Raw genomic sequence first — 14,988 nt, 5'->3', positions numbered from 1 at the left:
GACTGGAGCATTTACTGTAGCACCTAAAGAGCCAGATATTTCCCCAAGCATTAAGAGAGGAAATATCAGATTTGTCTTCGCCTGCAGGTCACAAAAAACAATCCAATAAATGCCAATGTTGCTCTGTTTTCTAACATGTTCCACCATAACAACTTTATAAGATGATAATATCTTAATGCTGTGTTTAAAGCTTGTTGCTTTGCCACCAAATGGGAGATTGATTAATACAGGTTTTAAAAGCTATGGGCAACAAAAACAAGATTAAATTCCCCCTTTCCCATAATAAAAAGCAAACATAAAACTATAAATATAATAACAAAACTATCTACAGGGTTACAAAATACAAAAGGTAATGAGAAAATATGAAACCAACCCTTTAATTTAGAAAAAGACTAATTTATGCTGTGAATAATCAGCATACTGCACATTTATCTCAATAGTCAATGATGCCTTCATTACTCACTGCAGAAGAGATAAATACACCATACATGATAGAACATGAGTTAAAAAGGCATAAATTACAAGCACTGAATTGATATATTGTAGTAAGGTAAACACAGCTGCACTATTATTACTCTCCAGCTGTAACTTACATATGAGGGGCCTGACATGATGGTCCTAATAATCAAGCAATACATATAATTAGCCAGATCATTTTCCCATGCACATGCCCTGTTGGAAAGTCCATTAGTCATCCATAAGGGCACCAAACAACCCCATTCTTGTTACCCAAAACTCACACAACCTCTGCTTGCCCCAGCCCCATTTAAATTCCAATAATGCACCCACCATTCTCCTGAAATGTTCCAACATTCAACCCACTTCCTCTTTAAAGTCCAGACATTCTCCCTATTGAAGACCATTCAAGTCAAGGCAACCCCCCCCCCCCTCTCTCTTTTCCCCTTTTTTTTCTCTCTTTCTCCTTCCCTGTTAAAACCATCCTCCTCTTCAATCCCACAGGAAGCATGAGAGGAAGACTGGAGAGGGAGTGGGCGGCAAGCGCACTGCCGCTAACTCACTGCTCAATGTCTTTTTCTCCCCCCACCACCGACCGTCACTGAGTCTCGCCTGAAAAAGAAGAGCTGAGGACGAGAGGCAGAGAGAGAGAGAGAGAAAGAAAGAAAAACAACAACCACAAGCAAAGAAACCCACACATTTCACACATCATTCCAGCAGGAGAAAGCAGCTGTGATTTGGGAATCCCCTGTTGGTTTAAGCATTCCCAGCTCAGAGCAGTAACCCCAGGTTGGAGCACATCAACAGAGAGGACAGATAACTCTCACTCACTAGACTCCTCACAGCCTTTCTACTTAAGGGTTTCTTATTTTAGACCGACTGCTGACAGGCTCATTTCTGTGTAGGTCCAACCGCTGTTTCGCAGCGTTGTCTGCCAACAACTCTGTTACAGCTTTAGTCATGTCTCTAGCAACTCTGCCCCACTGGAGTTTTCACAGAGGAAGACCCCATAAAAGGAATATTCCACAAAAGCCCCAGGGTTTGCGTTAGTAAGCTTTACTCTGTTGCTCAGCCCTTACTCACCATCTCTGCTTTACACATCAGCGAGCCGTTAAATCCACTGATGAGTAGTTTCTTCCTCATGCACACTGGCAGAGGGCAAGAGTCAGGGAGAGAAGGAGCCCAGGGAATTAGTTTGTACAGCCGAGGAGCTCTCATAATGTTCAACACTGTGAAAGGGTATTCTGTTACATTTTGTGATGTACTCGCCAAAAGCATGACCAATTTAATTTGCACAAGGAAGCTCGAAAGAATTTTTAGCAATGTCTTCCTGATGACACATCAAACTGAAATGCTTAAAATGTAAAGGAGTGTCACTGCCAAGCACTTGGGGCCCCAAAGTACTCTTTGGGGCCCCAAGTTATAATCTTCAGAGTATTTTCAAAACATCTCCTGCATGTGAACAGCAACGACTGACAGAAAATGTTGCTAGTTTTTCATCAAGCCCACGACTCAGATTTCATTTATTGTTAACACGCGGGGCGTTATCCTGTTCCCGACAAAAAAAGAACATCACACATGGTTAACAAGGCTGAAACAATGTGTTAGCTTGTTTAAGATGATTATGACTGAGGAGGGGGGGTTGTTTCAAGGCCGCCCCCTCACTCCAAAAACACAGAGGGGCTTTAGCACAACCTACGGCCTGGCTGCTTTGTGTCAGTCATCAAAGGCATCAGACTTGGCAGACTAGACCCTTTTCTCGCTATCAGCTACACTGCTGAACACGAGGATCCTGGCTCACCATCTCTGTGTACGAAACACTCACTACAAACTCTCAATACTGCTCCGGAAAGTGGACAATCAGTGTAAAAGCCAGGGCACAAAACCTCTCCAATGCTACCAATGATTAAATCAAGCAGAATCTTAGTAAAGAGTTAAGAGAGAAACAGGCTTCATTTAATCTTTGTAGTATTATACATAGAAAATACAACTTCAAATTTAAGACAATGAATACTTTAATATGGGGGGTTAAACATTGTGGCTCCTATTACACAACAATTACAAATATGGCGAGACAGTTCATTCTTGACCTTGTGAACAGTAGTTGACACAACAATCTCACCACAAATTCCATTTAGCACTGTATTTGGTCTAGAGCATTTGATTGTGGTACGCAATCCTTCATAGCTTTTCAGCAAACATAAGCAAGAAAGCCTTTAATGTGCACTTACAAAAACAGAAGTTTGAACATCAACAATTCTGTAACAACTGGTCAAACTCTATCTTCTGAGAAAGACTGTGTGAACAGATCAAAAGCTCCAGCACAGCAACTAAATGGAAGGTGTGGTGTTATTGTTTTTTTCAATTTCAGACTTGATCGAAATGACCTGTGTCATCCATGTGTTACTGCTTTCAAATATCAGCTTTGAATAAATAACTCAAGGGATGTAATGTTGTTTCTAGCTCTGGATTCTGGCTCTCATTTTGGATGTTTTTCAATGGTATTCATAACAGTCCAAGAGAAATCTTGGACTGTTGAGATCCCCTTCTTGGAAGCATAAGACGTCAGTGTATAAAAAGTATCCAAAATGCTGCCATACCATGGAAGAATAACAAGAAGAAGAAAAGGAAAAGGCAATTTCCCCTGCCAGTCTAACATCCATATTTCGAATTCCTTTTGATTGACTGTTTAAAGAAAGCAATTATTCAGAGGGTTGTTTACATGTCCTTTGACCCAAAAACCCAATTCGGTTTTAAGTATTTTTAATCTCTTGGAAATCTTCTGGGTGCTGGTTTATTGGAATAATGCTCGGATAAAAACTAAACAAATGAATTCATATTAAAAAATCTCAGACTACCTTCTAATCAGCTCAGGAAGAGGTTGTTGATGTAGTGGATATAGTGCAGGTTCAGAGCATGAATGTATTATACAGTAAGAGAGCTAATCCTTACTGCCTGGCACTGGTCCAACTATGAACTATTTCTACCAGGGAACCCATTCTCCCCCTAGCCACATAGCTATCAAACTGAAGTGGCTTGTTATGAAAATGAAAGGAGAGAGTAGTAGATATTGATCATTTATCAGTGATGCTTTAAGTGTCATGGGGCTGTAATATGATATACTACATAGGTATATACTTATAATATATGGCCTTCACTAATGGTTTAGTGTGCAATCGTGCAATGAGAGGGTCAATTCCACCTTTTTTATGGAGGGAAACATTGCAAGTAAAGCAAGCTGAATTCCTTCTTTTTATTTGTACAGGCCTCTGGCTTCAATTATGAAAACATGTGGTAATGAAGATGTTCCGCTCAAACTCCCACCAGGATATTAATTCTGAGCTCAACGAAGCATAGGTGCTGTTGAAACTTGCTAGGAAATTAGAAAAGGTACTACAGAAGGCATGTTGTGTTTAGAGCATATTACATTTTAGTGCTCTGGGAGTTAACAAATCACAAATCAACTCCGTAGCCCAGTCTTGCCACTGCTACGCTATTATGAACAATGCTGTCAGCTCATCTGTAAATGGCTGGGCTGAAATGCGTTTAACGATGCTAATGAAATCCCTGAGAGGTGATGCTGGTTTGTAATATGCTGGAACCCTGTCGAGAGAAGGGTTGACATCTTCTTTTCCTCCTCTAACACACCCCATCACAATAAACTGCCAGCAGCCCTATCATCATTGTTGTTGTAATTCAGACTGAGCTTTGTCATGAAGAGGAACGTCTGTTATTTGCTTGCCAGACTTATATTTTACTAGTCTATGAGATAAGAGTTCTTTACTATATTTAGGCATATACAAAAGCATGACATAGATAGCCATACTAAAAGGTGGCTCTAGGGACCTCTCTACCACTTTAGTCCAGATGGAAATATCTCAAAAGCTGTTGGATATATTCCAGCAACATTTTGTTCAGACATTCATGGTGCCCCAAGGATGAATCCGATGTAGGTGATCCCCTGACAATTCTTCCAGCACCACCAGCAGGTCAAAGTTTTTGCATATCCAGTAAACTATCTCAACATCTACTTGCTGGATTGGCACAACATTTTGTACAGACATTTGCAGTTCCCTGTTTGCACCAATGGGCAAATGTTCATCAATCATGCTAAAGATTACACCTGCTGAGCATGAGCATGCTAACACTAGCGTTAAGTTTAAAGCACTGCTGTGGCAGCCTCACAAAGCAACTAGCAGGGCTTAGTCTTGTTGCAACTTCATTGCATATTTTGTGTACTAGTACTACTCTACTAATATTTATATGTTGGATTAGATACATTGATCCAATATAAAGCTCCAATACAGCTAAACAGCTTCTGTTATCATAGCCTTACTAACTGTAGTCAACAGGGATGCCTTTCTCCTCACTGTTGACACAGGGCTGTAAAGTCGTGTCTACATGCCAAGTTAAGGTCAAGGAAGACAGATAAGCCTGTGTCATAGAAAACAACAAAGTCCTGAATAAAGAATCTTTTGTCTTTGACTTGGGGTTTCTGCAGAAAAGGAGACACACAATCAAGTTTGGTCTATACATGGGGAACAGGGGCTGAATGCATTGGTCTCATACACGTTCTTCTTTTTGTGTGTGTTTCTCATTCATGCATGCTCTTTCATTATCTTACTTAGTACCCAGCCACCCACTCACTATGTATAAAGGGTCATTTTCAGCCTTATCAACATTTTCTGTAGGAAACTCTCCTGTCAGGAAGCAGACCACAATAGACACAGTGTCATTTGAGAATTCAAGTTTAACACTCTGCAGATTGTCAATAAGGCCTTTTCAATGATGTGACAGGGGGGTCTAGACTAGAAGAAACCTGGGGCAATACAGGTATCAGTTAACAAGTGATTCTGCATGTGTGTAGATGTTTACTGAGCTCATTAGAAACCCTACTCTGTAAAGGTTTCCAACTTTCCTGTGCACATGCAAACTAATTTTCCAAGTTAATAAGCCACATTCTTTTCATGCTGGCATCCAAGTGCTGCTGAATGCAAGATAAAAAAGGTTATAAAATCACCTTGATTTAATTTATTTTTCTTGCAGAGACTACTGAAAGTACATGACGGTCTACAAAGACCAAACATGGCAAAACACCTTCTGTTTGTATTTGAATAGTTATTACTCAAAGCAAAGTTACATAGAGTAGGTCTTGATTGATACTCTACCACACCCTTGTAATGAAGCATGTAATTCCTCAGTAGCATGAATAAAAAAAGACAAAAATAACACTAGCCTTTTCAGAGGTAGTCGAGCGATGAAAGCTGTCAGACAAGCCTTGTCAGGATTCCCTTGAAAGGCATAATTAATTACATATTATATACATTGAGCAAATCCAGTTTGATATATTCACCCTCATCCTGACTGAACTAGTCAGTTGCTGTAAATTCATGTCAAAATTTTAACCTCAATGTCTGTCATGTTCTCCATCGTTTACAGGTGTGAGCATGGAAAAAGTAAAGCCTTTACCACCAACTGACTGCAGACCAGAGCCAATGCAAACTAATGGAGAATACCCTAATGGTTCAGGTTAAAGCTGCTGAAGAGTTCCAACATCCTTTTAATCAGGATGTAAGACAGGAAGGCCCCCCTTTTTACGCTGCAAATGTGGATTACAAATTAAACATCCTGGATCTGAATCCCAATAGCGTTTGACAAATGCTGGAATTCATTTACAAAATTGGATAAATTAACCATAATGTACCACAAGGTCCAAACTCACTCAACAGTGAGTCAGTGTTTAAAACACACCATTTAGTTTACTAGGCCAATGGACCACACAGGAAGAGGCTAAATGCTATTAGGGAAGCAAGTTTCAGAGATCAGCCACCTCCCTCCAGCCAGTGCTTTCTTCTGAAATATTTTGAGATGGGGATTTGTTTGGAAAGCTATTGTTCTCCTCTCTATGGGCGATTCCTCTTTTGGACGAGCAGTGTTTGAAGCATTGCTCCTAAGAATGGCCAGTGGGTCACTAGAGAAGATGCCACGCCTTCATGAGGTCTTAAGGTAATGGTGAAAGACTCATCTCCAATTTGAACTCTAAAGTGAAGCAACATCAATTAGAAAGAACAGTTTGAGGCTTCTTTGATAAACGATTAAATCACAGCAGAAATACCAGTCAACATCTTTCACCCTGTCTTTCTGATGTTTGTTTGTGTATACTCGACTTTCCTGTTTTTCTTACGTGCTGTGATGTATCCTTTGATCTGTGCATCACCCTTGTCCATCTCACTGACATCTCTTGCATATGTGTTTTGACACAGAGATCCAAAGAGCTAAGCAATGAATACAAATGGACTGACTTGTTGGTCTGTAAGGAGAAAAAGGCCTCAGACTCCAACTACGTCTGTTCACCATCCTGAGCTGCAAAATTCAGGGTTATTCAGGGTTTTAGCAGGGCTTGCAATGTGTTAGAGCCATGGTTTTCATCTGAAATGAAAGCCTCCAGGATGGAAACATGTTCAGTGCCCACTTTCCGTCTCACTTTCTACAAGCACTTACTGTTTCAGCAGTTTGAGTTTGACAACACATTCAGAAAATGCTTCGTCAAGCAACTGGAAAAGTGGATTTCCCCCACAACAGAAATTAACAGGAGAAATTTGTAGAAACTGCTGCAACTGGTATAAACGTAGTGGGTGTGTACAGTTAGCGCACTGGCAAACATATAACAGCCAACCAAAAGAGAACATTAACTTCTTTATTTCAACTCATAAATTGACTTAAGTCAGACATGCATTTTTGAACTTTCTGGACCAGTTTACTAGTCTTTAAAAACTGTATTATGCAGATAAACATGTACTGTATATTCAAATACCGATAACCACTGAAATTAAGCAATGCACTAATATGTTTTTTAAGGATGCTTCTTATATTGTGTCCAATACTTATTTGTCTACACTAATACTAATGTGCATTTTTGTTACAATCTTGTTACAAATGCAGATGCCTTTACACCTTTAAATAGGTTATTAATTATTACTATTAATTACCAAAAAAAAGTGTACCAAAAATGTTATGCTGATCAATTAACCATTTCAGCTGTAGAGTTATTTATACGTTTTTGTTGGTTTTGTTTTGTTGCTTGTTTAAAATCCCTAAACAAAATACTATATAAGTAAATGCAAAACAAAATGGGACCGATCAGTGAGTCATGTTTTCCAAAGATAACGTCGTTCCCCCTAAAAAAAAACCTTAGCATTTCCCAAAAAGGCAAAAAGATTAAATCAAACAAAATTATGACCACTCCTCAAGATGTGTTGAAGGAGACAGACCCACATGGGCTTATTAACGCAAATGGAGCTGTGGCCTCTTTCCCTTTTAACACAATACCACACCTGATGAGATGTGAGATGGGAAGATAGCAGGAGGCCTTTTTTCCAACCTGAATTCCTTGGTCTCTTTCCACTGGAGACACTGTGCGAAGCCAGTGGATCATGGAAAGGCCATAAATGCAGCGGATTACTTTGTTACCATGTACAAACAAAGGACGCAAATCAGCTCAATGAGTAACCACATTCACTCACTTATTCATGCTGTTCTCAGAGGATGTATACAAGCTAACGAACGTCTATGAGTTGAAGTACTTGCAGGGTCCCATACAACATCATAAATGCTGGCTGACAATGACAAGCCAAAAGAAGATCTTTTAATAATTAAAATCGATCATGTAGCAGGCAGCATTTTTAACTCATTAAATATTGATGTCAGACATGAAAACAATACATAAAACTTAATTGTTTGTGGTTTGTTTAGACTGAAAAGCAGTAGAACCAGACAAATACACATAATTAACTAGAAGAGTGCACTCAGTAGAGTTGAGATATCCGTCATGTGTGTCTGAAAGCATGTATGGTCTCAGTTTTCTTTAAGATGTATAGAATATTGTAATTGTGTTATAACTAAGCATCCTGGGTTCACCTAACTGTATACATTTAAAGAAACAATAAACATGACAGTTAGTCCAAACTTCTCAATTCAAACATTTTGTTGTATTGTGCTGCACAAACTAAAACCCCTCCCAACTTTCCTCTCCTCTCCAAAACAAAAAGAATGAGTTGAATCTCATTCAATTGTCCCTCCCAGCTCCCTTACAGTAGAGATGATGGCAAAACCACCAAAAATGTATTCATTTATTCATCTCATATCGGGCCTAACTTTAGTGCATCATAATATATCAGGTATGAAATTCATCTGCAGAAGCTCCGGTTCAACTCCAGTTTAACTTTTTCAACCATTACAAAGGGCAAAATGTGGCCTGCAGACTTGTTTTTAGCCTAGCCGATTTCTGGGGAATGTCTTTTGCTGCAGTTGTTGATCACTGGTGACCCCTACCAGCCAGTCAGCAGTCAATGGCAGTATAAATATATTATTAAATAGGTTTTTCAACAATTGTGAGTCACTGCAACCATGAGGTCTTAACAATTACAAAACTGCAGCACTACTTGATTATTGCTACAGTATTTTACCGTGTTTAGATGTGTCTTTACGGTTAAAATTAAGAACAAAAGCTGCTTCACTTCCCTCTCGATGACATACACGTCTAGCCTCGGGTGCGTCTGCTGCACAGCACAGATCTCAGTTGCTCTACAAAAGTATCGGCCCTGCCAGATAACCTGCCCTCTACAGAGGCACTATTGTCTCTGAGTGAAACCAAAATCCTGCACCTCGCCAGCAGCTCTCTAAAATCTCTACCGCTCAGACATGATGCAGTTTATCAAAGCCAGGAGGGAGGGCGGCGAGAAATGATCCTCCAGCTCCCACGGCCCATAATCAAAAAGCCAAATTTCCAACAATGGTTACAGCAGATGGAAATCTGGGAAGGTCGTCAGAGAATCAGCAAGACACAGCAGCAGCAGTAGGAGCACCAGGCCCACTCTGGACCCTAAAAAGCAGACTTGAGATTCTAGGATTACACAGGATCATAACCTATATTTCACGTCTTCACATCCATCTAGTCCAAGAGAGTGGGCTTTAATGAAAAGAAAAGGCATGGTTTTCAGGAAGTTAAGGGGGAAAAAAATAGGTGACTGATGAGGGAAGCTGGCTTGTTAGATCCCGACACAATGCAGAGGGAAAAGCACTTACTCAGAATGCTGAAATGCACTGCAGGACTGAAATTTTGTCATGATTCAGCTCAACTGTGGCAGGTGTGCAAGCACATTTAAATGTATAAATGATGGGGCTGAACCTTACCTACATATATTATCTTCCATTCTCGTTCCAGTGAGAACTTGAATAATCCATTAACATTGAAAAAAACATATTGATATAAGCGGGTTATCCTGTGCCTTAAGCGAACTGGAAAGCCTTGCTTTAGAGATTAAGGATTTAGCCACCAACATGCCCCTGAGATGAATTTGATCTTTCACAGGTAATCTCATAAAGAGCATTTAGAGGAACTCTCAGACAGGTTACACTCATATCTGCACTTTGGTAGTTTGGAAAAGTGACATTTACAGTAACAATGAAAAGGTAGAGTTTAGAAATATTTAAGTGTACACTAAAAAATTCATTCACTTTTACAGAAGTCCGATTGATTCCAAGACCGTTTAACATTTCAACATACAGGAAATAAATAATCACAGTTATTACTTGTGGTTGGCTGCTGGGTGAAGCTGTGGGCATTATTTACAACCTCCCCACAGATGATGACAGTTAATAACCGAGCATGCCAGCAGCGCGGGACAAGGAGCTTTTCTATTATTCAGCAAGTCCTGTCTGACTCCCACTGAAGCCATCACGCCCTGCAAGGCTGGCTGTCGCTGAGCACAGGACTGACAGGTGGGCTTCCTGAGGGAGAGGCTGCTCGCTGCCAGGTGCATTAACAGAAACCTCAAATTCAATTCCAGCCCAGATGTCTTCCCCATTAACAGGGCTTCAACAAGAGGTGGGCTGAAAGACAGGGCAAAATGACAGTTCATTTCCCCATGGATGTTTATCATTTAATAACTTTAGATATCCATCTTTGATTAGAGAAGGGTTTATTTATTTGTTTCAATTTCATGACGTACACGATTTCTTTTAAATACTTTGTCAAACTGTTCTGCAAGTTACTGCAAAAAAGGCACATTATTAACAAACTGACCATTTATTAGTTGCAGTTACAACAGCTGAAGAGCTTTCCAATTTTGCATGTCACAAATGCAGTTTACGATGATAATGGTGGCAGATTCATTAAAAAACAATGGGCCCTTCATTTCAGACAGAGGTAGAAAAAAGGTTTCTCGGTTTTAGCCAGTGACTGTGCTTGCTGAAATGACAACTGTTGTAGATTGTATTAGCTGTAATGAGCTAACTAAATAAACTAACATTAACCGCATGACTGAAAATGTTTTCTCCAGCACCAATTAAAATAATTTTGGCTGAGTCTTTTAAAACAATGATCTAGTAAAAGGGGTCTTAAACCTTCACTGGCTGTATACATGACACTGTGCCAAAAGTCAGCATCTTCTACAGGCGATGACCCATCTAGAAAATGTGGAAATAAGGAAACAGCATTGTTCTTGTATCAGAGTGCAGAGCAGAGCAGTGTTAAAACAAGGTAAAAAAATACAGCATATTCAAAATCAGCATGTTATTTCTTAAAAATAAAACCCTGGTTATAGTTCATATTTTCAAACAGTATATTTGGCAAACATAAAGCCAAAGTAAGTCAAACCCAATTAAGAGTAGAGCTGAGTTGCTAATATTAACTCCAAACTCTGATAGCAGCCACTGACTTCCACACGGTGTAGAAATACTACACAATGGATGTTCTAGTCTAATAGCACTTCTTTGAAATCTTTAACCACTGTAGCTAAGTGAGCTAGCCTGACATGCTAACGATTGCATGTTACATCGGAGCAGATAAACACACAGTTTAATCCATTCCTCACATGTTAACTCCTGCTTTTTTGGTTTTGGAAAGACAGAAAACCTGAAACCCTCCAACATTTATTTAATTAATGCCTTAGAAAGAGGATTTAGCAATGGTCAATCAAAAGGTAATTGTCTGTGTCTACTCATTTCAAATGTAACTGTGTCTCTGACAAAGTAAACACTGTAACATGAGTAATATTAATGTCAGGTGTTCTCCCTCTGGCTCATTGATCCATGCACAGTGGAAATGTTTGTATCTTTCAGAAACACCCAAACACAGAGCAGTGTGCACCAAAGGACCATTTTGCATCCACGATTTCCATCAGTTTGACATTTTTTCTCAACTTGAAAATCTTTTGCCACTTCGAAGTGTAAACAGCTGACCAGATGTTCAACCTCGTTTCTTAGCAACACAAATTCTTTCAGGTCAAACAGTCTCTAAATTAGATCCAATAGTTAACCATCCTTGAAAACCATATATCTCTAGGTTTGGTGATAACTCAAAGGATTACACACTCTTTTGTGGGTTGAGGAAATTATCCTTCTTCTTAAGGTTTATAAAACCCTTTCAAACCTCACTGGATTATCTCAGATATGCATTGTCACTAAGCTTACAACAACACTATTTTTCTTTCTTTTTGTTTTGAGATTTTTTTCACCGTGGTCTCATATCACAGGAACACAGCGTGCCAAGAAAATATACACCTCTGACTATCAAAGCAAAAGCTGGCTGATGTCTGTTTGGGCAACCGTCTCTAAATCCAGTCATTGCACAGTGACTTTGTAACACAATATTTCAAGTAGTCAGCATGCAATTATTTCAGAATAAACTCTCTCGCCATCCAAGGTTTTATTCTGAGTTAATGGATAAACTGACCTTAAACACATTGTGGAATGCTTCAGGTACTCTTTCTTTAATCACTAACAACCATTAATGTGTGTGTTGTGTTCATCAAGATGAAAAACAATCTGTATCGCCAAGCTTTGGTCTTTTAGTTATGAGTTTTGATGTCATAGGGACATAATTGCCGTTTGACATCTTGTTAAAATCAGGTCGGACTGTTACGGACACTGCGTGCTTGGAAAACACAGTGTGCTACATGGAAACATCCGTCTCAGCCCCGTGGCCAAAAACAGAAACCAACAGCAACAACAACAACTAAAACTGTACCTCATACTACAGCTATCGCTACAGCTGCTCATTTCTAATCTTCTCTGGTCTTAATAAAATACCAAAATCCTTATTTACTGTGGGAGACCTGCTGGTGCATGAAATGTGCGCTGTCTAGTTTGTTTAGAAGCCCAGAAATATTTAGGAACTGTGTCTTTTTGGCTGACAAACACTTTTGATTTGTTATGGTTTTCCTGAAACCGGCACTGGTTGTTACTTGTTGGAGCAGACAGGAAAGATGCAATGTGCATGTGTGCTGCTGGCGCTGGACACGCTGTGCTTATCTGCTTATAAGGAGGAACAACAATGTGCAACGAGTGTGGACACGATGATGATTCATGAGAATAGGAAGACAAAGTAAAGTGATACTTCTGGTCACTTTCTCTCCTCACATCTGGCCTTTATGAGGTCTGAGTCACCCGAACTACATGTGGAATAAATCTGAATATTTTTAAAGTGTTTCACCTTACAGTAACAGTTAGGAGACGTGTCCATTTAGAGATTTCACACTTGGGAGTATTTAAAATAAAGATATCATTTTGTGGAACATGAAAAAAGGGTCAGCGATGGTCAGAACAGTGCTGTTTATATTTAAAAAAGAAAAAGAAGAAGAAGAAAAAAAAGATTTATACCATCTTTACTTCAGGGCCAAGTGAAAGCATTAAAATAAGCAGGGCAAGAGAATCCAAGAAACCGGCCACTTCAGCACTAGCTTTGAAGTGGCTCTCTGTTTTATGTCATATCTTAAAGTTAAGTGACTGTCTTCACATTTAGATGTAATCTCCTCTGAGGACCAGATACAAACAGCACACATGCACCAGAGTCCTATCATGTAAGAGGATGCTCAAAATATAAATATAAATAAATAAATGCGACTAGCTGAAAGGGCAACATATGTCAGCCATCAAAGTGAGGTTTTGAGTATAAAAAAGTTCAGAAAATAAAACAGCAGCATGCCACAAGGCTAATCTAAATTTGGCGTGTAAAGAAAAGAAAAATGTTCACATCACATCATACATACAGATACAACATTTTACTTACTAAAAACGAAAGAAACACTGAAAACTATAGTATGCCAATAAATTGCACAATCCACATCCCCTCCCTGCAGCAGCATCATCATCATCAAATTGGCGTACTTGGGTCATCGTCATTACACATGGGATGTTGCTAAGATGCGTCATTTACGCAGTTCACTAATTGGCTGATCAATCAAAACTTTTGCGCAAAATGCACGCTACTTTACTGTGATTATCAATAACTGTGTCGCGCATTGAAAGTTTACTGAAACCTCTCTGTAGCTTTCGCCAGGTCACAGCCTGAACACCGACACTGTGAGAAACTTTTCTCCCACGCTGGATCAAGTTTCTCGGCGGTTTTCAGCGACGACTGTGATTTCTTTGAGATTTATGTTAATGCTTGACACACAGACAGGAAAGCGAAAGCCCTCTTCTTACTATTACAACCCAGCCACGTACGTGTAGCATAACAGCTCCCTGACATACCTTTCTTTTCCGCCAGAACACAGGAGCCCAAGCAGAGCAAAGAGGTGAGAATGATCCACCTCAGAAAACGCGTTGCCATCGTGTTTTAGAAGCTCCTGGTGAGGAGGTGTCATTCCATGCCAACAATACGCGATATTCCGCTTTATCAAACCCTAACAATATTTGAGCTTTTTCCTTGTTAAGTGAAAGACTTTTCCTTCTCTAGGAAACTCAAACTTTGACAGCTCCTCCTCCTCGCAGATATCTCCAGCAGTCAGGGCTCAGGCAGCGAGGACAAACTACGTCGTCCACCACCTGACGTCAGCAAGAGGGAGGATAGATGCGACTCTGAGGCGCTCAGGTAGAGGCAGATGAATGTATTTTGAAAGAAAGAAAGAAAAGAAAAAACCCCTAGTGTACTGTTTAGTGTACTATTTTCAGGAAGTGGTCTGAAATATGATGAATGACACATGATTTGTATTGAAATGGGGAAAAAAACAAATCCTGCACTGATTTTTTTTTTCTGCATCACTGAGACGAAACCAGTTTCTCTCTGCGATGCAATAATAGATCAAAGCTGGATAAACTTGTCAGTGAGTATATTTTGGCCACAGAAAATTAAAAAAAACAAACAAAAGGTACTTGAAGAAAATCTACAAATCTACTGTATTCTTCCATAAAAGCATAATTTCAATAAGGATTTGACCTTTGATTTGACTGCACCCTTTCAGTATGCATATAAAAAATAAAACAAACTATAAAACGTGTCATCATTAATTTGCCTTGAACAAGATGAACATAATAATCCTATAAAAGACCATATAGATTAATTATATAGAAAAATAACTAGCGTCATTTGATAAGTATCTACTTAAAGTCACATATTTATCTCTTACCAAGGCACAGAATCTGATGAGCTATTTTCACTGAAGATATAGAAAGTAGGAGAAAAGGGTGAGGATGATTCACCTGAGATGTCAAACCTAACTTTGCTAGTTTCCATTGAATTTGACCCATAAC

General features: G+C 39.4%; 2 protein-coding genes across 2 annotated transcripts in view; one reads left to right on the top strand and one right to left on the bottom strand.

Annotated features, from left to right (window-relative positions):
* The window catches only part of egfra (epidermal growth factor receptor a (erythroblastic leukemia viral (v-erb-b) oncogene homolog, avian)), a 42,805-nt gene extending 28,725 nt beyond the window's left edge, over positions 1-14,080 (bottom strand). The window contains exon 1 of the mRNA XM_062429394.1: positions 13,990-14,080. Coding sequence (XP_062285378.1) covers positions 13,990-14,068 — 79 coding nt within the window. The 5' untranslated portion in view covers positions 14,069-14,080. The remainder of the gene's footprint in view (positions 1-13,989) is intronic.
* Positions 1-14,988, top strand: part of pter (phosphotriesterase related) — a 291,456-nt gene that overhangs the window by 210,552 nt on the left and 65,916 nt on the right. The window lies entirely within an intron of this gene.

This window comes from Scomber scombrus, chromosome 11 (genome assembly GCF_963691925.1).
Source record: "Scomber scombrus chromosome 11, fScoSco1.1, whole genome shotgun sequence".
Classification (NCBI taxonomy): domain Eukaryota; kingdom Metazoa; phylum Chordata; class Actinopteri; order Scombriformes; family Scombridae; genus Scomber; species Scomber scombrus.
Note: the sequence above shows the minus strand (reverse complement) of the source record. Positions and strands in the feature narration are given on the sequence as shown.